Source organism: Lampetra planeri, chromosome 51 (genome assembly GCF_965212315.1).
Source record: "Lampetra planeri chromosome 51, kcLamPlan1.2.h2, whole genome shotgun sequence".
Lineage (NCBI taxonomy): Eukaryota > Metazoa > Chordata > Hyperoartia > Petromyzontiformes > Petromyzontidae > Lampetra > Lampetra planeri.
The window spans coordinates 4,061,155-4,084,426 of NC_136157.1; the positions used below are offsets into that span (position 1 = coordinate 4,061,155).

The 23,272-nt window shown below is 46.0% G+C and overlaps 1 protein-coding gene across 4 annotated transcripts in view; it reads right to left on the reverse strand.

Annotated features, from left to right (window-relative positions):
• The window catches only part of LOC144734529 (sucrase-isomaltase, intestinal-like), a 332,315-nt gene that overhangs the window by 25,939 nt on the left and 283,104 nt on the right, over positions 1–23,272 (reverse strand). For all 4 annotated transcript variants that reach the window (XM_078616769.1, XM_078616770.1, XM_078616768.1 and 1 more), the window contains 15 exons: positions 20,096–20,152; positions 19,504–19,628; positions 18,718–18,806; positions 16,504–16,553; positions 14,854–15,027; positions 13,979–14,119; positions 11,949–12,161; positions 10,453–10,607; positions 9,275–9,443; positions 6,338–6,434; positions 4,856–4,968; positions 2,827–2,952; positions 1,964–2,095; positions 1,444–1,551; positions 794–856 (listed from right to left, as the gene is read on the reverse strand). In XM_078616769.1, the coding sequence (XP_078472895.1) occupies positions 794–856; positions 1,444–1,551; positions 1,964–2,095; positions 2,827–2,952; positions 4,856–4,968; positions 6,338–6,434; positions 9,275–9,443; positions 10,453–10,607; positions 11,949–12,161; positions 13,979–14,119; positions 14,854–15,027; positions 16,504–16,553; positions 18,718–18,806; positions 19,504–19,628; positions 20,096–20,152 (1,812 nt within the window). The remainder of the gene's footprint in view (positions 1–793; positions 857–1,443; positions 1,552–1,963; positions 2,096–2,826; positions 2,953–4,855; positions 4,969–6,337; positions 6,435–9,274; positions 9,444–10,452; positions 10,608–11,948; positions 12,162–13,978; positions 14,120–14,853; positions 15,028–16,503; positions 16,554–18,717; positions 18,807–19,503; positions 19,629–20,095; positions 20,153–23,272) is intronic.

Below are 23,272 nucleotides of genomic sequence, written 5' to 3' on the forward strand. Positions count from 1 at the left end.
TCAGAACGTTACAACAACAAAGAATACAAAAACATGGTCGGAGTGCAAAGTATAGGAAAGGTTAAGCAAATCACTTAACACAATTTTTACAAACGTAACAGAAGGCACCAATCTCATGTTTATTGTCCTGAGCCAGTTGTAGAAATTAAATATTCCTGTGACAGGGGTGAGTCTATCCGTAGAACAAGCACCTTTGGCTTTACACAAAGTGGTACTCATTTTGTTGACACCAAAGCTTGGATGTATATACAGGGACTCCTCTACTTACCAACATTCACTTTACAAACTTTCAGAGATGTGATCAAACCTGTCCGTATGTCCAGTTGTCTGTTCGAACCGAGAGTCGTAAGTTCAACTGCCGCGCAATAGATTACGGTGGTGGCATTTACATCTACAGAATGAAGAACCAGTGGAATCTATATCTGCAGAACAAGAAGAAGCAGTGGCATCTACATCTACAGGAGATTATACAACTTTTAAAGCCATTCCCTGTGTTTAGTGTACATGCCGTAAAACATGTTTTGAATCGACAGGAGCAAAGTTGGATGCACGTACAAATCGACTAACGAACATATTTCTGGAACTTAACTCGTTCGTAAGTAGAAAAGTCCCTGTATGATGAATTTCTTTCACACCATACGTAGCCAAATGCGCTAATTCGAGTTGTGGATATTAACTCATGACCCTCCATTGCGAGTCATTGCGCTTTAACCACTGCGCCACTCAGCCAAATCAATAGACCAAGGGAAGCCGTGAATAGGAATCAGGGCCCCAATGCGTGTGTGTAACGCACCTCAACTTGATAGTCCCAGTCTTGGGTGTCATCCACTTCAACGTCAGGATAATCAGGCCACACCTTCACACAACAATCCATTCAGACACACACGCTCCGTGTTAATTTGAGAGTTGCTGTTTAATTTCACATTGGCGTTCATATTTACATCAAACATATTTTGGCAGTCTACTGTGTTGTGAGCATTGCACATTTTTACCTATAGCTTTGGGTTCATCCCAAAAACACATCAGTATAATTATGTAACTCCGTACAGACATAGGTTTCGGTCAATATGTAAAAAGGTCAGATATGTCAACATCAATAGACAATTATATTTACAATTTGCAAATATAGGTTAGTAGACAAAAAATGAAAGCAAACTGCTTTAAACATGGGGGGGGGGAGGATTTGGTTGACTGTGCTAGTAAGTGAATGTACGTGAGATTAGGCACATGTGAATAGGTCAGATTTGTGAACATCCAAAAAAAGCATAATGACACCACGCCTTTACACCCCCGTGATGCACTTGATGTTGGGTTTAGTTTGTTGTCCTTCCCCCGCACCTCCGATTATCACGGTTGGCTACGTATGGTGCGAAAGAAGTTCTACATCCATACAGCACAACTCCAAGAAACTACGCGGTAAAACACAATGGATTTTAGGATTACCTTTCCATACATGATTTGTCCATCTGGACGTTTCATATAAACGTCATTTTCCACACCTCGAGTGTATGCAGGATATGGCTCAGTCTCATTCGCAGCAATTGCTGGATCCTGGAAAGTACAATAACAATTGTGACGTTTCACCATCAACATTTTTGAGTGCATCTTTAAAAAAGAGACACCTTGATTCATGACGCATTGCATGTGTAAATGGCAAACAAGAGCGCCAGCTGGCAAATCACCTGATGAAGCTGGTTGTACTCATCAATGTCGTCGTCAAATTGTAAATGTTGTGGGTTTACTCTCGAATACACCGGTGTGCTGAAGTAATAATGAATTGGTACATTTTGTTTACGTGACAAACCTTACCAATTGGTTGTGTCGGATGATGGCGGGTTAACAACACATTTATATTCACGCGATTTAACCCAATAAAGAACCCTGTACTATGCATAATATTGGTGGCGAAAGCTTCCGCGTTAAACTCCGTTTGCTCATGGCTACATTACCCCCCCGTGCTCACCAGGATGATGATGATTCGCATGCCCTCGTCGTGCATTTGTCGGATCAGGTTGGGGAAGTTTCCAAACTTTTCCTTGTTTAAGGTGAAGTCCAACTGCCTCACCATGTAGTCGATGTCACCGTACTGAGTGTCCTGTGCGACAGAAGAGGGCCGAGAGGCGTTGTCAGGAGACCACCGCGTGGACTCAACTTTTCAGTTGGCATTAACCTACATTGCAGTAGACCTGGACTGAGGATAAAGCAACTCAATGCATTACCACCATTCTGATTTATGTTGCTGACACAAGGGCATTTATACCTCACGCTATGAATGTACTTTTACTAAGACGATAAAGAGTCGCCTTTATGCATTCTGCGTTGAACATCGAAGCAATAGGTGGGGCCATCCTGTCACCCCATGCCTCACTCACACTCACTTTTCCTACGTAATAATATTCACAATTTACCAAAGATTAAAGATGTTCATGATAATAAGACAAGGGCCACCGTAAAGCCTTAACAGACTGTTGGGGCAAGTGCTGTTAGCGAGCACCTATGAAGGCTGGCACAGTGTTAATGTTGACACATCACACCAGTTACTCATTTGAGGCTGAGTCGACCTAGAGGAGGCCCAGGACCAATTCAGAAAATCGTCACTGCTGTTAGCCGTGAGCGGCAATCAAAGTCGGGTCGCCGGGTTCGCAGCGCAGCGTGCTAACCGTTGCACCACCGCTCCCCACTACTAATCATAATAAGACTCCCCAGATACACTTAACACGGGCAAATGTTTTCAAGTGTAAAGAAGGCGTGTTGGTTTACGTAGATAATATATGCCAGAGCAGTAGATCATGTGTATAAATTGCATAGGCGACGTCTGTCACTCACATAGGGGACGCCTGCTGCCTTCATGTCGTTGTAGAGGTTCAGGATTTCCGTGTCGTTGGCGTAGCCGTAGCGGCACAGCTGGAAGCCCAGAGACCAGTAAGGAGGCATGGCCGGGCGACCGATGAGCTGCAAAGGAGGCACGACACGAAGCGATAAGAACACCGCTAACTTTTATCGCTAATGACGGTGAATGGTGGCAGTGTATAAATAATGCCCCAAAAGTATTTTCCATTAAAGGTAAAACAAAAACGTAGCCTTGAATCTGTTTGCCCTTGACAAGTGTTGGCAGAAGGGCCTCCGCTAGAGGGAGCATTAGAGGGCAATTTGGTCTGCCCTTCCGTGCAGGCCAGAGGTGCTTGAAGAGGTCGGGATGTCCACAATTTATCCCAGTATACGGCACCTGCCGATCAACTCAAGTGAGTTCACCCCATTCGTACACTTGGCTGGAAAAGGGTGGGGGGGATTATGCAGAAATTCTAGATTTTAAGCTTTCGTGACTGCAAGGATTCATACTCTTAGTTTTTTCGGCAAAGTTACGTAGGTAAAAAATGAAATTAAAGTTAATCCAAATTTTTTATAAATTAATAAAAATAAAATAATTTATTAATGTTAATTTCATTTTTAACCTACGTGACTTTACCAAAAAAACTAAGAGTATTATGCAACCAGAATATTGCATTGAACCAGCGATCTCTGAATCAAAAGTCCTGTGTGCTGACCAATTACACCATGGCATTTCCCTTTACTTTCGATATCGACGAAATGAAGCTATTGGGAATCTGGTGTCTATTCCATCGTTATAGGCAGGGCTTTTGGGAACGAGGGGAGGGGCATTGGGGGATCGATCAGAGAGGGGGGCGGGCACAGATGCTCTAAAGGCAGAGTTGTGGATGACTATCGTTGTAGGGGCTTTGTGGGACTGAACGGAAGGGCTGTGGGGGATAGATCAAGTGGACAGGATTAGCGCGGTTGGCTATGTATGGTGCAATAGAAGTTCAACATACATACGTATGTGGAGATGGGACGAGGAGGAGTTTGGGGGATGTGTGAATTGGTCCACGCAAAAAAGAAACCCGGGCTTTTTGTGTCATTCGGTGCAATTGTGAACAACAGCCATATGATCTCATCGGTATAATCATTGCGTTCACCGCAGCTCAAAGACTCAGTCCCTACAAGGCGTGTGGTGAAGTCAGGAGATGTCCCATGTTCTGCTCGGCACTTGGAGGCCTGAAGATCAGAATCGGTGATTTTGTCGACAATGTGTTCGGGGAGGCAATTCCATATCCGGACAGCGGCGTGAAGGGAGCTTCTGTCCATGGAGCAATTTTCTGGCAACTGGGGGGGCAAGTGCTGCCCCTCGTTATGACACCAAGCTTGTAGTAAGGCATTCAATAGTTTGGCGTGAACACGTTGGCAATTTGCCAACCGAGCCTCTGTCCTCTTCTCGACACTTGCACCAATGTGTGCGGTAGTATCATGTAAAAAAAATACCGCCCCATGTAGGTTGCCCTTCAAAACTGATGGGAACGTGAGGTTTTAGGTCTGGGCTGTTGCGGTGGATGGGGCGGCAGAGTTTAGCTGCCACTGTTCAATGGTTAAGCCAGTGGCTTTTGTTCGATGGTTAGCCAGCGGCCGTTGGCGAAGCATCGAACAAAGACGGTCACCGCATCGCACGTTTTCAGATGCGCTTCTGCGGCTGTCTGGAACGCTCTTCTTTCCGATATTAGGAAGCCACTGGACTTTAAAATCTAGATTTAAAACGAATTTCTTAAAAAAAAGTGTTTTTTGTGTTTAGTTTGTTGTCCATTCCTTTTCCCCGCACATCCGATTAGCACGGTTGGCTATGTCCGGTGCGAAAGAAGTTCAACATACATACATGCTGTTCTCAGGCTCACATGAGTGTATTGCTCTGTGTATATCAATATGAATATGCCAGTGTACTGTAGGGTGTATATCACTATGAAATATACCAGTACTCATGGCAGTGCACTGCAGGGTGTGTATCAGTGTGAAATCTACCAGTACTTACGGCAGTGTACTGCTGCGTGACCTCCTCTGGGCTGGGTCCGAGTGTGAAGTAGAAGTCAAGGATGCCCCCCGTGGTGCGGTAAGTCACCGCTGGGTTGGGCTGCAGAACAATGTCTGCTCGCACAACAGGAGTGACATTAAGGCTGTGCGTCAAAAACGCAACTCACGGTGCCCATGACCACACACACACACGTACAAATGCAAAGTTCCTCCGTATAGCATTGATAGACTGTCGAGGCAAGTGTGTTTAGCAAATGCATTATACTGGTAGGAACCTCCTAGTTACACCAGCCCACAGGGGATTATTGTGTCCGTCCGTCCGTCGTGCATCCAAAAATGGGAGGGGTGGGGCTGGGTGGAAAGGGGAGGGTGGGGAGGGGCTGGGTGGGGAGGATGGGGAGGGGCTGGGTGGGGAGGGGAGGGTGGGGAGGGGCTGGGTTGAGAGGGTGGTGCTGGGTGGGGGGTGGGAGGGGTGGGGCTGGGTGGGGAGGGGCTGGTCACCCCGTGGTGCCCTTATAAAACTCAACGTTTAACCTACTCATGCCGGCTTGTGCCCGCCCTCACAGTCGGCCATATTTGCGGAATACACCACGCCGTCGTTAACCCTGGCCATTGACCGAGCAAGGTATGTGTTGAATACTCTTTGGTTCTTTCGGTAAAGTCACGTAGGTATACAATAAAATAAATTAAATCACGACGTTTCGGGTGCAACACAAGCGTCCGTCATCAGGTGGGACAACCACAGCAAGAAACAATTGTTTGGATCCCTGCAGTCACGAAAACTTAAAATCTACATTATGAATGCCAGCAGTGCGTATGAAGGGGTGGTGTGGTAGATGCCATGGCAGGCTTGCTTTCGTCTCCCCGTTGCTGACGTTTACACGTCATGCAAGGTCCTCATTTAAGGCTGAGTGTACTTTGGAAAGGCCCAGGACTGGCTCAGATAATTGTCACTGACGTTGGCCATGGCCAGGAATCGACCTCCTGTTACCGGGTTCGTCGGAGTGCAGTGCGCAATGACAGGCAATGGCATCAACAACAACAACCGCCGTTCGCTGCCGAGTGGCCGGTAGCGGCGGGGGTGTGGTCACGTCGCCATGCCATCGCCAGGTTCAGTTCACTTTGAGGCCACGTGAATTGCGTCGCGCGGTTTGTTCAGATGGGCTTCACTGCCTGGCTAGGTGCACTTTGAGGCCATGTGAAGTACATCGCGCGGCACGTTCAGATGCGTCTCTGCGGCCGTCTGGAACGCTCTTTCTTTCCGATATTAGGAACCCACTGAGAGCTCTGCACTTTTAAATCATCTAGATTGACATTCATTTCTTTATAATTGCTTTTTGTATTTAGCTTGTTGTCCTTCCCCCGCAGATACGATTCGCGTGGTTGGCTACGTACAGTGCAAAAGAAGTTCAACATACATACAAGTGTCGAAGGCTAACTAAACACTTTCACGATGACGATAATGACAACACACGCTTCTCACCCATGGCATTGCTGTTGAAGAGCAGAACGCTGTGTGCATTGGCCCCATCCTCCACCGACATGTAGTAGGGATGCACCCCGTATGCGTTTGCTCTGTACTGTGGGTACACAGCACACACACAGAATCAGAATATTGATTTAAAACTGGAGGAATCTGATGAAATATGAAGCTCTTTTTCTCTAGGTGCCCTGTATGGGCCGGGCCAGCGAGTAATGAAGGAAACATTACAAAAGACAAGTGGAGTGCAAAAGAGCAACAATGGTAAGCAAGTCACAAGTATTTTAGTTTAGCACGTAGGCTTTCACGACAAATATTGTCCATGAGAGGTTTTTTTGGGTTAGCTTGTGTAAATATAAATCTGTCGTTAAACCCGCCACCACCCAACACAGCTATTTACTAAGGTTTGTAAATGTTGTGCGTTTACTTTTCAACGCACCGGTGTGCTAAAGTAGTAACGAATTGGCACGTTTTGTTTACGTGACAAACCGTACTCATTGGCTGTGTCGGGTGGTGGCAGGTTCAATGACACATTTATATAAAGTCACGTAGAAGAACAGACTTGGTCTTCACCTGAGGATGGCTGCTTGCGTTGTGGCCGAAACGTCGTGAGAATAATTTTATTATGTTTTATTTTTATTATTTTATTACTTCCCTTCTACGTGACTTTACCGAAAGAACCAAGAAGATGAATCCCTGCAGTCACGAAAGCTTTAAATCGAAATTTAAGACGCATTTATATTTACATGATCTAACCCAAAAACCTCTATCATGGATAAATGCATTATATAAGTACAATTTATCAAGCTTGGGTGAAGGCAGCAGAAAACAACAACAAAAACAGTCCCAGGCCACCAACAAGATGACAACTCCCAGCAATCCCTCAATAACATTAACATTGAACTATTGATGCCACAGTCTTGTTATAAAGTGCACAGTAGGGCCAGCACATGAGTGACATTTAACACATTCCTGCAGAGGGAGCAGGTAGGAACGTTGGGTTGCTCGGTCAATGGCCAGGGTCAACGGCGGCGTAGTGTATTCCGCAAATACGGCCGACTGTGAGGGCGGGCACAAGCTGGCGTGAGTAGGTTAAACGTTGAGTTTTATAAGGGCACCACGGGATGACCAGCCCCTCCCCACCCAGCCCCACCCCTCCCACCCCCCACCCAGCCCCACCCTCCCCACCCAGCCCCTCCCCACCCTCCCCTCTCCACCCAGCCCCACCCCTCCCATTTTTGGATGCACAACGGACGGACACAATAATCCCCTGTGGGCTGGTGGAACCAGGTGCTTTCTACCAGTACTACCGCATCTATAGCAAGACACTCGGATGGGTGGCACTGAGTCTTTGAAGCCATTCGTGGTCAGACCGGTTTTGGGTGCATTGGGATCTACGGGTGAAATGCGCCTGACAAATTAAAATTATTATCGCTATTTAAGAGTTCAAATGCAGGTTTATGGGGCTGACAACAATGAGCACCGCTTGTTTTGGGAAGCCAACAGTGGTCATAATATGGTGTACATTGGCAGTGTAATAGTCACGTGGGATAGCCACCACTTACTTGGGGGGCCACAATTGAAGATGAGTACCCATTTCAACTAAAGTACTCTTTAAACTAAAGTACCTATTTAAACTAAACATGTTTTCAATTGATGTGGGTTCTGCTCTCCAACACACCGGTGTTCTGAACTAGTTTCGAATTGGCAGGAATGTTTACGTGACAAATGGGTTTAACGGCACATTGATATCTACGCGATCTAACCCCAAAAAACCTCTTTTATGGATAATATTGGTCGTGAAAGCCTACGTGTTAAAATAAACTCAGACTATTAATACCTATGGAGACGTTTATGCCAATATCAAACATTATTAAAAATAAGAATATGTTTTACCCATTCTGGCAATAAAACAGGTGTTAAGTTGTTCAAAAACCAAATATATACCTTTCATAACTATTCAACTAAACTCTTTTTATTTTACCAGGTTAAGGCCCACTGAGCTAGATAACTCTTTTTCAGAAGGAACCTGGCGATCACAAATAACAGCTCAACGCAGTGGCTTATTTGAACCAGGAAGCCATTTTGAAACGTAACCCTCCCTTGCGTGATGAATTAAAAGCAAAACCAATTGTTGTCTTGTTTTTAGTTTAATGTGATTCAGACCAAAGAACCCCACAAACATGTTGCATTTTATTTTATACCAACGAAAAAAATTCTGATCCTGCTCATTACAGTGGACACTTAGCGTCTACCGGCTGCCACCATGTTGAACGCCAAGCTCTGCTTTACCAAACATTTCTGCCATGCTGGGCATCATATTGTCCATCGTCAGTTGCCACGATGAATAGGTGACGTCCTATAGAGAGGAGGACTGTGTGTACTTAACATTTCGGAGAACGTGCATCTGTACGTATGGTATGTTGAACTTCGTTCGCACCGTACGTAGCCAACCGTGCTAATCGGAGGACGTGCGGGGCGTGGCTGAAATGTGAACATACCACGGTTGCCACCGTGGCGAGATGTTAACTACCTCGCCTGGTATGCAGGAGGTCATAGGTTCGATCCCGACCCTGACGCCTGTATATTTGGAGTTTGCATCTCTCTCCCCGTGGTTGCCTAGATTTTTCTCTAGGTCCTCCGGATTTTCCCGCCAAATCTAGAAAAACTGCATTTAATATATTTGGCTGCTATAAATTGCCATGTGATACGCCACTTAATTGAGCTATCATTTGTGGACAGATCACTTCTGTAAAAGAGCTTTACAACTCAGTGGGCCTTATTACCTGATAAAAAAAAATTGGAATAAAAAAGTTATTTTTATCAAAGCAGTCCACCGCAGTACACGCGATTGTCTGAGACTCTCCCGAGCTGTGACTGTCCTGAGTGGCACGAGGACACCGCAGTGAGAGAGCTCTGCAACGGGGATGACGTTGTTACCCCGGGAGGCTGATCCTTCGAGAAGTATCCCCACGTCTCCCAATTGAGCTTGAGCTTGAACGTGTCGTGCTCAGTCTCGCCAAAGCCGTAGATGTTCTCGCTCGGCAGCAGCGCAGACATCTGGATGAAGCGGTCCGTGAAGGTGAAGCCGGCCGCCTGCGAGTTCCAGCTGAGGACGAGAAAACAGAGGGCCCATTGGGCGGCCTCGATGGGACACCCCCGTTGCCTCCAACGGGAACCTCGGAACCAAGCGGGGCCCCCCCCACCCCTGAGTCAATGCCTGGCTTTGAGCCCCCCCCCCCCCTTTGGGTAGGTGTCTCCAATGCTGTAAATCCTCCCCACCCCTTTCCCCATCAGCACATCTGTCGGTGGATGTTTGCTTTGCGGAGTCGGAGGCAAAATCGTGATATGACGGCCTCACAAGACATCCGAATGATACACAGCATAGTGATTTAAATAGGGACGGATGGTGAGTAATTGATTGACAAAATAAATTAACTTTGCAAAATATGTAATTAATTAAAAGCATTTTATATTAAATAACAAAGAAAGCATTTGCAATTTTTTATTTAGAAATGGAATGCACTGCACACCAATATTTGATCAATTAAAAAAATTGTATTAACTGAAATTATTTGTAGAATGACTGTAACAATAAAAGAATGTACTAACTGAGCCCGTAACTAAGTTATCCAAGATTGAAAGATTGCAACCGTCTCGCCAGTGGTCTGCTGGTGATGATATTACGTCCTCACTGTTTCACAGTCATTTTATAAATGGATTAATCAAATTAAATGAATGTAATATATCGAGAGGGATGATATACTAAAACAAGAGCATAACTTCATCGCGAGCAGACCACGTGACAGACCACGTGACAGACTGATGCATGTGGATTGTCTACACAATGCCAGGCCCTTTGTACAGCTTAATCAGCACGTGAACAGTGTTCCGACCTCTGCATTCTTACTTTTTTTATGCTTTTATTTACTTTCAGAAAGCCTTTTTGGAATAACCCGAATTCTGATTTATTCAAGTCTGGATCTGTCACGAATTTAGGAGTCGAATGAACTGACACTGAATGTATATATGCGTACGAAGTGTGCACAGCACATGCATGTATGTATGTATGCGTGCAATTGTGTGTTTGTTGTGCGCACTGTGATGGCAATACTCACATGACTTTCCCCGTGCTTTTGCGGATGACGTGGATTCCGAATGGGCTGTCCACGAACTCCACATGGTACAAACGGGAAGCCTCGGTGCCACCGGGGACGCTCGGTTTGTTGAGTGGGACCGGAACTTCATATCGAGCTTTTGCTGGATCGTAAATCTGGGGATAAAAAATCACGATTTGCGATATTTCATCCCTCTTACGTGGCTTTGGGTTGTACCGCTTGCTGTTAATGGTGACGAGATGTTAACTGCCTCGCCTGGTATACAGGAAGTCGTGGGTTCACAACTCTGATGGCTGCTGTATATATGGAGTTTTCGTGTTCTCTCTATCCCCGTGGTCGCATGGGTTTTTATTCGGGACCTCCAGTTATCCTCTACACATTTAGAATCAACGTGCGTTCAGAGTATTTGGCTATTTACATCTCCACATGATAAGCCACTTCGATGAGCTATCAATTGTGGCCAGGTCACTTCTGAAAAAGAGCTACATAGCTCAGTGGGCATTACCTGGTAACATAAAAAATGTCATAGTTTAATTTATAGTTTGGCATGATGTCCAATGTTTATCTCCATGCGCTGGCATCTTCAGCTTTCCCAGCACATAACATGTGGCATCCAAGGGAATGGACTCCAAAATTCCATACAACAAATGATGGTACGTGCATATAATAGCTTTAGATATGCTGATGCGCATAATCCCACAGCACCGCCGACTGTGCGCAGAGTGTTCGTGTCGGCGCTTAGTGGTGAATATTTGTTCTCTATTTACCTTGGGAGGTCTTTCGTCTTACCCCGATCTCCGGCTTTAGTCGAATCCAGCTTTGAGAGGTTTTTATGCAAGTAATATTTATGCAAGTAATATTCAGCCAGGTGGCTCAGCGGTAGAGCAAGCAGCTTGCAATCGTACGGTTGTAGATTCAAATCCTAGTTATGGGTTGATTTATCCCCATCATCCCTCCCAGGGTAGATGCAATGCATACCATTTTGTGAGGAGGTCAACAGTGGTTATACTATTTGTGCGTCTGGTGCTCGCCAAGCTGCATTGGCTTCCGGTTGCTGAACGAATACATTTAAAGGTCGCGCTCATTACACACAACGTGTTTGCCACAAATGCACCACAACACCTTGCTGGTCTCGTCAAGGAGCATGAGCCATCATCACGCAAACTCCGCTTATCCTCGCAGCAGTGGCTTTTGGCTAGCAATCGAACAGTCACTGCATCACACGCTTTCAGATGTGCTTCTGCAGCCATCTGGAACGCTCTTCATTCCAATATTAGGAAGCCACTGGAGCTTCCACACTTTTAAATCTAAATTGAAAACTAATTTATTTGGAACCGATTTTTGTCTTTACGTTGTATGTACTTTCCCCAGGCACCTCCGATTTGCATGGTTGGCTACATACGGTGCGAAAGAAGTTCACCATACATACATACCGTCAATGGAATGTGAAATTTCCATCTCAGTGCTCATTTCGAACCTTTTCGTTAATTATTTACCTTGACTCGGAGGCTGTGGTCGCTGAAGAATTCGACGTCCACGTTGAGAGTCTCCACCGTGGGGTTGCTGCCGCTGTGGTAGCGACGTGGGTAGGCCGCGTTGCGCTTGATGACCACGCGCTGACCCATGGCGGTGGGGGTGGGCGCGCCCGTCGCCTCGTAGCCGTAGACACCGTCGTAGATGCACCACGGCACGCCGGGTGTCGTGTGCTCCTGGCACGTGGGGCAACGGAAACACGCGACGAGTCGATCGCGCTTCACCGCGGCATCTTGATCGTGATGACGATGCTTGGCTTGGTAGAGCTGCCCTCCTTCAAAACCGAAGCATTCTCGGTGTGCTTTGCACGTGATCAGCAACTTACATCACATCTCATCTCAACACATTTGAACGGTACCTGGTGTGACACAACAAGAAAGACGGTTATCACATCACGCGTTCTCAGATGCACTTTCTGTGGCCATATGGAACGCTCTTCCCTCCGATATTAGGAAGTCACTGGAGCTATGCACTTTTAAATAATCTGGATTGAAAACTCATTTCTTTACAACTGCTTATTATGCTTAGTTCGTTGTCCTTTCCCCACACCTCTGATTAGCATGGTTGGCTACGTACGATGTGAAAGATATTCAACATACATACATTAAAAAGGCTAACTCAGCACCTGGCCTGTGTAATCGCAAATTGAGTAATTTTTGGGTAATTGTGAAGTTTGTTAAGTTTAGATGATGATGCGGGCATACAATGGCCGAAGCATTCTGGTCTCAGGGGATCTTTACTTATCCACTGTGAAGCAGACGGCACGTAGTTTAACGGTTGATACAACACAGACCACAGTACTAACCAGAACGCCTTGCAAGATTTGAACTGCGAACCTCTGCAACAAGCGGGTAACACGCCACGTCACTGCCCCATTATTGGTGAGGGTTCGTATTACAGGGAACACGGGTTAACAGGGGTTAACAGTTTACACATGCGGTTTGGAAATTTCCCTCCAATTTTCAATGAAAAGCATCTTGATGAGCAAAGACAATCATGGGCACGGCAACATCGCTCTGATTTTTTTTACGTCAATGAACGCGCGTATTGATACTTTAACATGTAGGCTTTTGCGACCAATATTATCCATAAATATGTGTCATTAAACCTGCCACCACCCGACACAGCCAATTAGTAAGGTTTGTCACGTAAACAGAACATGCCAATTCGTTAATAATACAACACACCGGTGTGTTGGAAAGCAAAGCCACAACATTTACAATCTGAGTACGATGTTTCTCCAGTAATTACAACAAATCTGTCTGTCGCCTGATGAAGCTAGTTGTAGTTACTGGCGAAACGTCGTACTCAGATTGTGGCATAGCGCTGGCTGCTGGCGAAAAAGGGGAACTGCGGTGTATGGAAATACGGCAGCAGGCATCTGGGGGAAAGGTCAGAGAAGGGGCCCAGCGGGAAGCCCCGGGAACCCGCTAGTAGGTTCCAGAAGGGGGGCGTGGCTGGGGCGGAGCGACGCCAGGATGGGAGTATAAGAGGGGCCCCTGTGCGGGACCTCGTGGTTGTTCCTGGAAGTGGGATCCCCGTTGTGTTGCTCAAATCCAACATCGTCACCATCTCGTCGTCGTTGTCTCCATCTTCACTATCCCGGGGCGCTGTTAGGCAGACAGCCTCCCAACTATTCTAACTAAGTAGTGCTGCCGACATTAGATGGTCTTAATATTAATAGTGTGCACCCACGTAGGGTGTGTATTTTCCCGATGGTGCTTTTTCAATGTTCAATAAATAAGTGCCTCCAAGTCTTACTGTCTCCGAGTTGAGTGACTACACTCGTAACGAATTGGCATGTTCTGTTTAGGTGACAAACCTTACTAATTGGCTGTGTTACACGATCTAACCCAAAAAAAACGCAATATGTGTGTAATTGCATTACCCCTCAACAGCACTCCCCTATGACGTCATTCCCAGTAGAATGAGCACATGGCAAAAAGGGCGGGCGTAGTGTGGCGACCGCAAGAGGACACACGCGTGACCGCACCTTCCATATGCAACCGCGGCTTTCGCAGCTCGACTTTGAGGCATCGGCCTCCGGGTAGCAGTCAAAGCGCTCCTCCTCGTACTCCCACTGCACCTCGTACTCTGAGCCCAGACGCATGCCCAGACCTCGGATGTGGCCCACCTGACAAAAGACCGATGGGCAGCATCTGTTAATGGTCCCTCTTTCAAAACCACACCACTTGCGCTCTTCCCAGTGATGATAAATTATTAGTTAGATGTCATGTATTGTATAGTTTGGTGTTCAACCAGGACCAATTTCGAACAAAAAATGCCTTTGAAATGCTGGGCAGTTCACCAGACTTGGTTTAAGCAAGGCTGACTGTTCACGAGAGAATGACATTCAAAACGGGGTCTACTGTTTGCTTGCATTGAATCAATGCTGTTAAAAAGAGTGTAGCCAATGTGATGTGTAAAAAAACGCGGAGTCGATCGGACAAATATGGGAAGGAAGCATCTTGTCTGCTAATTTATTTTATTCTCAAAAGAATAGGATATAAATTGAGTGGATGCTGCCGTGGTGTAACGATTAGAACACTCTAACTTGCAATCCAGACATCACTGGTTTCAGCTCCCAGTACGGCAGTTTAAACAATGGGGCGAGTTCCTTAACTCACCCCCTCACCTCGGTCCACCCAGCATCACGAATGGGTTCACAAGTTCATTGGTCGGCAGGACACACGTGGTGGAGTAAAGTGTGGGTACCCCCACCTCTTCCAATAAGTCTGGCCAGCATGGACCCTGAGGTCAAGAAACACCCTCTAGAGTCTAGAAGGGTCTCTCTAGAGCTCGCTCTAGTGGAGGCCCCTTCTGCCTGCAGAGTGCCTGGCGCTGCAATGACAAAACGCTGCTCCTCACCCTGTTGACTTTGTCGAAAGAGAGCTGGTTTGTCGGAATGATCACTTCTTCTCCCGCTGAGTTGATGACTTTGGCGCTCCCGATTGGAAAACTGAGGCCCAGCAGTCTCAGCTCATCAATGTTGATCCCGTCCGGGTTCGTATACCCTCCGTCCATGGTAATCTGTAGTCGATTCTGTAAATCGAGTTCGTGGGTGAAGACATCAGGTCAACCCTGCAGAGTGACTTAGTATAAAGGGAGAGGGACTGGGGGGACATCCAGAAAACTCAAGGGGGGGGGGGGGGACATGACCAAAGTCAATGTTAAACAAACTGTCCACAAATGTTAAACGCTAAACCGAATAAATATATAATCTGCTCTTGTCTATCATACACTCTGCTCTAGTTGGGCTCCACGGTGGCAATATGTTAACTCCCTCGCCTAGTATTCAGGAGGTCGTGGGTTCGATCCCGACCCTGACGCCTGCTGTATATTTAGAGTTTGCATGTCTCTCTCCCCGTAGTCACGTGGCTTTTTCTCCGATTTAAAATCATGCATCGAGACTACTTGGCTGCTACTATAAATGTATACGTGATGAGCCACTTTATTGGGAGATCATTTGTGGCCAGGTCGCTTCTGCAAAAGAGCTGTGTAGCTCAGAGTGGGCCTTATCTGGTAAAATTAAGTTTTTTTTAATAGTTCTCACTCAGATCCTAATAAGAATGTGCCAGTAGACACAGGCGTACTTCTTGCTGCTTCTCGACCAAACTGTGGCCTTCATCCTTCTTGACTGATGCAATGCACATCCACTGCACAGGCACTGGTGAAGATGCCTCTTCCATGTTGATGGAGAAACCATGAACTCACGGCACTTGAGTACTGAGTTTAGTCACAGGTGGCTACCCAGATTCAAACACAGGATCGTTCTAAATCATCAGAATATTTATTGATCCTGGAGGAATACGACGAGCTATAAAGCTCGTGTTATTTACACAAAAATGCAGTTTTCAACAATTTCATTTCATTTAAAAAAATATAATCTGACGATTCCGAGTCTGTAGCTTGGTTGATTTTTAGTTGCACTAGAATACAGTTTAAAATTATATTGTTAACGTACAAAGCAGTGGACCATCTTGCCCCAGCCTACATCATTGACACACTGCACCCATGTCCCCTCAAGGTCCCTAACATCTGGGGATGCAGATCTTCTCTGCATTGCCAGGTTGAAACTTCAGTTTGTGGGTGACCGAGATTTCTCCCCGTGTAGCCCCCAGGATATGGAACACTCTTCTACGAGATTTCAGAATCCCTCTGAGTCTGTCGACAATGTCAAAATGCGTTTTAAAACACATGTACATGCTTCCGCTTGTTAAACTTTCAGTTAATTTAGTGAATGGATTCTTAAAATATTTTTAGAATATAATTATTTTCATGCTGAGTGTTTGTTGCTGCTGTGTCCTCTAGAAATCCTTGATGAAAAGCACTACATGAATGGAATTATTATAATTTTATGCATCTTAAACTGGAGGGCTGACCCCGGGCTGGAGAGGCGCTCCCCGACGTTACGACGCTGCCTCGAGTTCCCACAGGGATCCTGAAACATCGGCACCTCTTCTTCCGAGAGGCAGGGACACGGACACATGCATGTGTGTGCGACCCAGCCATACTCACGTCAGTGCACACGAACGTGTAGTAGAGGTGTTTGTTTTTCTGGAACGAGTCTGTGGGCGAGGAAAAGCGGCAGGTATCATGATGTGTGCATGCACGCTGAACTTCGTACGAATCGTACGTAGCCAACCGTCCTAATCGGATGTGTGGGGGGGAAGGACAACACTCTCTCCGCATGCAAGCGTGTGTCTCCTAACCTAGCCCCACGTGTATGCAACTGTGATGTTTACGTTATAGGGCCTGGGTGGCTGCGTGATCTCCCCCGATAGAAGGCAAAAATACGTTTCCGACGTATTCATTACATTACAACAGACGCAATGCACATCCACTGCACAGGCACTGCTGAGGAAGATGTCTCTTCCATGTTGAAGGAGAAACCATGAACTCACGACACTTGAGTATTGAGCTTAGTCAGAAGTGGCTGCCCAGATGCAAGCCCAGGATTGCTCCGAATCAGAATCAAGATATGCATTGATACTGGAGGAATAGGATGATATATTAAGCTCTTTTTTTCACAGATGTCAAGTAGGGGCGGGTCAGAACATTACAACAAAAATACGATAGGAGTGCAAAATATAGTAAAGAGAGGAAACTCACCAAAAAAGACAAAATAAAACTGATTTATTTTTTTATTTTACCATGTAAAGCCCACTGAGCTATTCGCTAATTTTTCAGAAGCAACCTGGCCACAAATGATAGCTCAACGTAGTGGCTTATCATGTGGACATTTATAGCATCAACATAATCTAAATAATCCAAATGCATGTTTCTAAATGTAGAGGGAAAAAACAGAGCAGACACACGCAAATTCCATGCCCTTTGACTTCTGTTTGTTTACCTAGCAATCACGAACCAGAGCTTCCACGTCTATTTATTTCCTATTTAAAACCGTGACCTGCTCCGTAGCCAATGGCAGCACATAAGGTGAGTGTTCACGTAGAGGACGCTTGTCACAACACTGAGCGGCAGAGGACAACCAGCCTCCGCAGGGGTTAGCCGCGATGTGGACCACGACCCTACTACAGCAGTAAGGACGTGTGTGGCGCATTAACCCTATGATTGCTGTATTTTATTTGTTACTTTTTGTTACTTTTTACCAGGTAAGGCCCATTGAGTTATTAGCTTATTTTTCATAAGCGACCTGGCCACAAATAATAGGTCAATGAAGTGGCTTATCGTATGGAAATGTAAAGCAGTCAAACACTCCAAACGCATGTTGATTCTAAACGTGAAGGGAAAAATCCACATGCCCAAGGGTAGAACACGCAAACTCCAAATATGGAGCAGGCGTCAGGGTCGGGATCAAACCCACGACCTCCTGCATACCAGGCGAGGGAGTTAACATCTCCTAGCCACCGTGGCGCCCTCCACCGCCCCTCCTGTGAAGGTTTACTGGCCTGGTTGGGAAGTTGGAGATTGTGGTCTGAGATGTGTAGTCCTAATGGACTCATGTATTTGCTGTGATAACCTTTTTGTCGTTTGTGTTTTCTGCTTTGATTTCATTTCTTAGTTTGTTTATTAATTTTAGATTTTTCTTGGTAGTAGTGGGGTCTTAATTTGCTCGGCGTGTATGTATGTGTGTGTTGGGCTTCTTTCGCGCTGTGCGTAGCAAACCTCGTATTTGGGATTTGTACCTTGTACATAATGAATGTACATTGTTGTGGGATGCTGTTGGCATGTATGACGTCATATAAAATGCAATTATTATTCTCCATCGTGTCCACTGCAGTGGGTTGCTATGAATTATATGGTAATGGTGGTAATTTAGCATCAGTGCAAATTGCTTTCTCAAGGAAAATTCTGCTGGTGGAAGGACACTCAGAAGAGGAAGCTCAACAAGTGAGTCCCTGCAGAGGGTATTTGGCCTCCTATTCCATGGCCGGGCAGGCACTTTACCCTCCACCTCACATGGCCTGCTGATCAAATGACCATGGTGAACCCGTTTATACCCCCAGCTGGTCAGAGTTTGGGGGGGGGGTGATTTAAGAAACGTGCACCATTGTTCCAACTGCTGGTGCCGGTAGATCTATCCGCCAACCTCTGGGTCGCAGGTTCAGTGTAAGAAATGGTTTGCTGCGGCAGCATCCCTTGGTTTATATGACTGCTATGAAATGATATACGAAATCACGTGAGACTACTTATAGATTTTTTTTCAATTTATGAATGAGAGAAACAACATGTGCTGTTTAAACATGACCGCATTTTGTCATCACTCACCCCTGGTCTCCCCGTCATCCCAGAAGAGGTTTCCTTGAGCCTTAAAGTCCGCATCCATTGCAATAATGAGCCCCATGGGGTTTTTCCGGCTGGTAGAAAAGAACGCACAGCAATTGGTCACTCATTGGTCATTCCTCTGCAGTGATAAAAAAATAATTGAAACTTATCGGCCGAATTAGTGAGTGTTCACATGTGGAAGGAAACTGGAGCAACACCTGGAGGAAATGCACACGTGCGAGGGGGAAACACTGTATCCCGTACAGATGGAACAGGTGCAGTCCACATTGGGATGCATTATTATTATTATTTTACTGTCAAGGCCCACTGAGCTATAGAGCTCTTTTTCAGAAGTGACCTGGCCGCTTCGTTAATTGCTCAATGAAGTGGCTTATCACGTGGACATTTATATGCAGCCAAATACTCTAAACGAATGTCGATTCAACATGTGGAGGGAAAAACCGGAGGACCCGGATAAAAATCCACACGACCACGGGGAGAAAATGCAAACTCCAAATATACAGGCGTGAGGGTTAGGATCGAACCCACGGCCTCCTGCGTACCAGGCAATGGAGTTAACATCTCAACACAGTGGCAATGTCAACCCACAAACACTAAACACACTTATTTTGCATCAGGGAATAAGCTAGGAGCATTTTCAAAGACCTCGAGCTGCAAAATTGAAGGGTGCCAAGTCAACACACACATCACACGTTCTCTCCCTGCCCTGTGACGAGATGCTGGGATCAAAGTTGAATTTGCCAGGGCGGCTGAAGTTTGCTCACGCACCTGAGGTCAGTGCGCGTGGCTGGCTGCTGGGTGGCCAGGATGTGGCCTCCGCGCACAAGCAGCGAGATCTTGTCATCGGGGATGCTGAACGTGTACCGCTGCCTGTTTTTGGAAACCAATTTACCCTAGCAATGCAGACCAAAACACAAATGCAGGCACACAAGCACAAATGCATTCATGAGCACAGCAAGGCGTGTTTGTTGTACAGGTATGTAAAGTAAAACATATTCAGATTTGTTTAAAGGTAACTTTCTTCTTCGTATTTCTGGATCATTTAAATGAATTATTGATTCGACATGTCTTCATGCGACTAAATTGACGCTATCCCATGTCACATGACACCACTTTTGGTGAGAAAAAGAACGCAAATAGCGTAAGACAAGTGACATCATCCCCTGTGAAGTCGTACATTCAGATCAATTGGGAACACTTACTTGGTTTGAAAGCTGCCTGCTTTTATGATACGTGATCACATTTAAATACGTACGCTTTGCTCAGAAAGAAAGCAATGAAGTTAAACATGAATAAAGCCACCCCTCTGCAAAACCCGTGCAATTGTGATGTGGGTAAAATACGCATCTCGTTCACTCACCGTTTCGTAGTCGTACCACTGCCCATCGGGTATGTAGCCTTGAACTTCAGTTGTGCCCTTAAAGGGAGAAGTAGGAAAGAGGAGGAGCTAGTGGCAAGACCTTGAGGTTAAATCTGACTTTAGGAGGGGGGCATTAAGACCGGAGCTCGTAAGATAATGGTCGGCATAATGACTTCCTTCTCGTTTGGCTGCCCGTGTCGCCAAATTGAAGTGGAAATTGCCTCCCTCTAGCTCTGCCCCAGTGCAAAGGTGCAACGATGATTCAACCGATATGTCCGTGTGAGATTTCACAAGTAATTTATTTGGTTTCATAGGATATGGAAGTTCGAACGGGTGTGTGTGTGTGTGCATCAATTTCTGTTTGATACTTGTGATGATAAACCTCTATACAGGGATATCTCTGTGAGATTGAGTCGGTCACATCGGAAGGCAATTCCAGTGTGCTAACCATTACACCACTGTGGCAGCATCGTATCTTATTATACATTTCACATACAAAGCATTGGTTGATAATAATAATGAAAGCGAAGATATACTTTTAGCCCGAGTTACCAAACTGCTTCTAATGCAGTTCATGAAGGGAAATAATAAAATAATACAAATAAAACAATAATAGAAAATAAAAAAAACATTTTATTGCTGTTGTTTTCACACCTGATGATGATTGCTTGTGTTGCAATCGAAACGTCGTGAGAATTGAATAGTTTTATTTTTATTATTTTATTATTTCCCTGCTACGTGACCTTACCGAAAGAACCAAGAATATGAATCCCTCCAGTCACGAAAGCTTTTTTTTAACTGTCAAATGATCCCTTATTGGACACAGACAGGTGAGAGCCACTACATCCTCGGGGCAGAGTAGAGGTTCATTTTAACGTCTCATCGCGAGATGGCATCGCTTACACCGCAGTCCCCTCCAGCCACTGCACGTCATCGACACACGAACCCAGAGCGCCGGGCGACTCCTACTGCGTGTGTCTGGCGCCACTAAGCCATCAACTCCGGCTCAGTCTATGTTGGCCCAGAGGCCAACAAGAAGAGATTAAAAAAAGGTTAATGCTGCGCAGATCATTAGTTTTCTAGAGTGAGCACTCAGCCGTTGAGAAAGGAGTCAACGCTCAGGTAATTATTCAGCCACCGGTGAATGGGGCTCATCCCAAAGACAAAGATCCCCCGTATAGACATAACAGACTGTTGGGGCAAGTGCTCTTAGCGAGCAGCACCTATGAAGGCCGGCACGGCACACGAGGAGGGTTGGTGGCCAGCAACCACGCCTCCCGAGTGGCGATATTTACGCGCCACACTAGATACTCATTTGAGTCTGAGTCGACCTAGGGGAGGCCCGAGACCGGTTCAGATAATCGTCACCGGTGTTGGCCGTGAGCGGGAATCGAACTCGGGTCGCCAGGTTTGTAGCGCAGTGCGCTCACCACTGCACCACCGCTCCCCCACACGCGCGCGCACACACACCCTTGTGCCCACACATGAGGAGGCAGCAATTAACGCTCCAACCCCCAGTTCCCTGATTGCAGAGTTGATGCGTGCATTGTCCAGATGACTTTGCTCTTGTTTCCCCCCCCCCCCGTGGTTTGGTGGCCAGACGGGCGCATTGCGGGGTCTGGATGGAGGCCGTCTCGGCCAAGTCATAACCCCCCTGTGGTTTAGGCAACAGCTACAGTTACAGATTACGCGTTATTGCGAGCTACGCGCATATTGCGTGCATATCAGCGTCGCTGTTGGCCCAGCGATGTGCTTTGTTTCAGATGATGATGCGTGCTGCTAGACCAGCTTAAAAACCCCCCTGCAGAGACATTGCGGATTTTCAAATGCTCAAGATCAACGTTGAAGTACTTTCGTTCAACGAACCTGATTGCACATCTCTACGCCTCTCTGGGTGCTTTAACAATTAATCTGATTATTCTCTGCACAAAAATGAGTTACATCTGACCCTTTTTTTCAGACAAGCCTGTGACTTTTCCTTTCATTCGGCCATCTGACACCCGCATAATATCATCCATAACCATATTTTTTGGGCACAAAAGGTGACCTCAGTTTTGATGAATTTGTAACATTAGTTAATTGAATGGAAAAAAAATAACAATCTGTAGGGGAATAAATTAGTGATAATGGTTTCAGTAACTCAGTGTGACCTAATTTAGCATGATCTCATTGCAGGGTTCTACGGAATATAAATTCACAATTGTCATCATCAGCCATGGTCACATCCACTGTTGGATGAACGGCCCCCTCAAGTTGTTACCACCTCCCATGATCCTGTGATGTAATGATCCATCTAGCACCTGCTCACGTGATTATATCATGGCTCTCGGATGTGTTCCATATTCTTGGACGTGTTCCGTACTTTGCTGCCACTCCATCTCTATTCTTGGCCCTTGGCCATTGTCTCTTCTAGTGCCGTGCCTTGCCAAAGCCCACTTATTTTTATTTACAGCTTATATTATGCCATTAATCTCAGTATGTTATAAAGTAAAACGAAACTTTTTTTAAAATTTTACCAGGTAAGGCCCACTGAGCTACATAGCTCTTTTTCAGAAACGATCTGGCCACAAATGAAAGGTCGACAAAGTGGCTCATCACATCGAAATTGATAGCAGCCAATTACTCTAAATGCGTGATGTTGATTTTAAATGTGGAGGTAAAAACCCAGAGGAAGCGTAGAAAACTCCACGCGACCATGGGGAATGAGAGAACATGCAAACTCCAAATATACATGCATCAGAGTTGGGATCGAACCCACGACCTCATGCATACCAGGCGAGCGAGATAACATCTCGCCACCGCAGGCGCTCTATTGCTGCTGCTGGATATTCGACATTCCGATGGCAGGGGAAAGCGAGTCAATCGGACAGGGGTATTTGTTTAATCTACCCCTGATTTGGGATTTAATTGGAAGCACTAAGCGCCGAGTCACCCTAACCCTATCAGCGGTAGCTGGAAACGTCAATGGAAATTCAGTGCCGCATCAAACCAATTTATGCGAACGGCCACGTGAATGGCATTGGGACCTGTCACCGGTTTGGCTAGAAGGTGGGATTTACATGTTGTGTGTTCTCCTGCGAAGTTATAACCTGACACTTTAGACAGCAATTATGATAATGAGGGTTGATAATGGTGATTAATGAGCTTCCATGGAAAGAGCCCGACATTAGGCTTCGT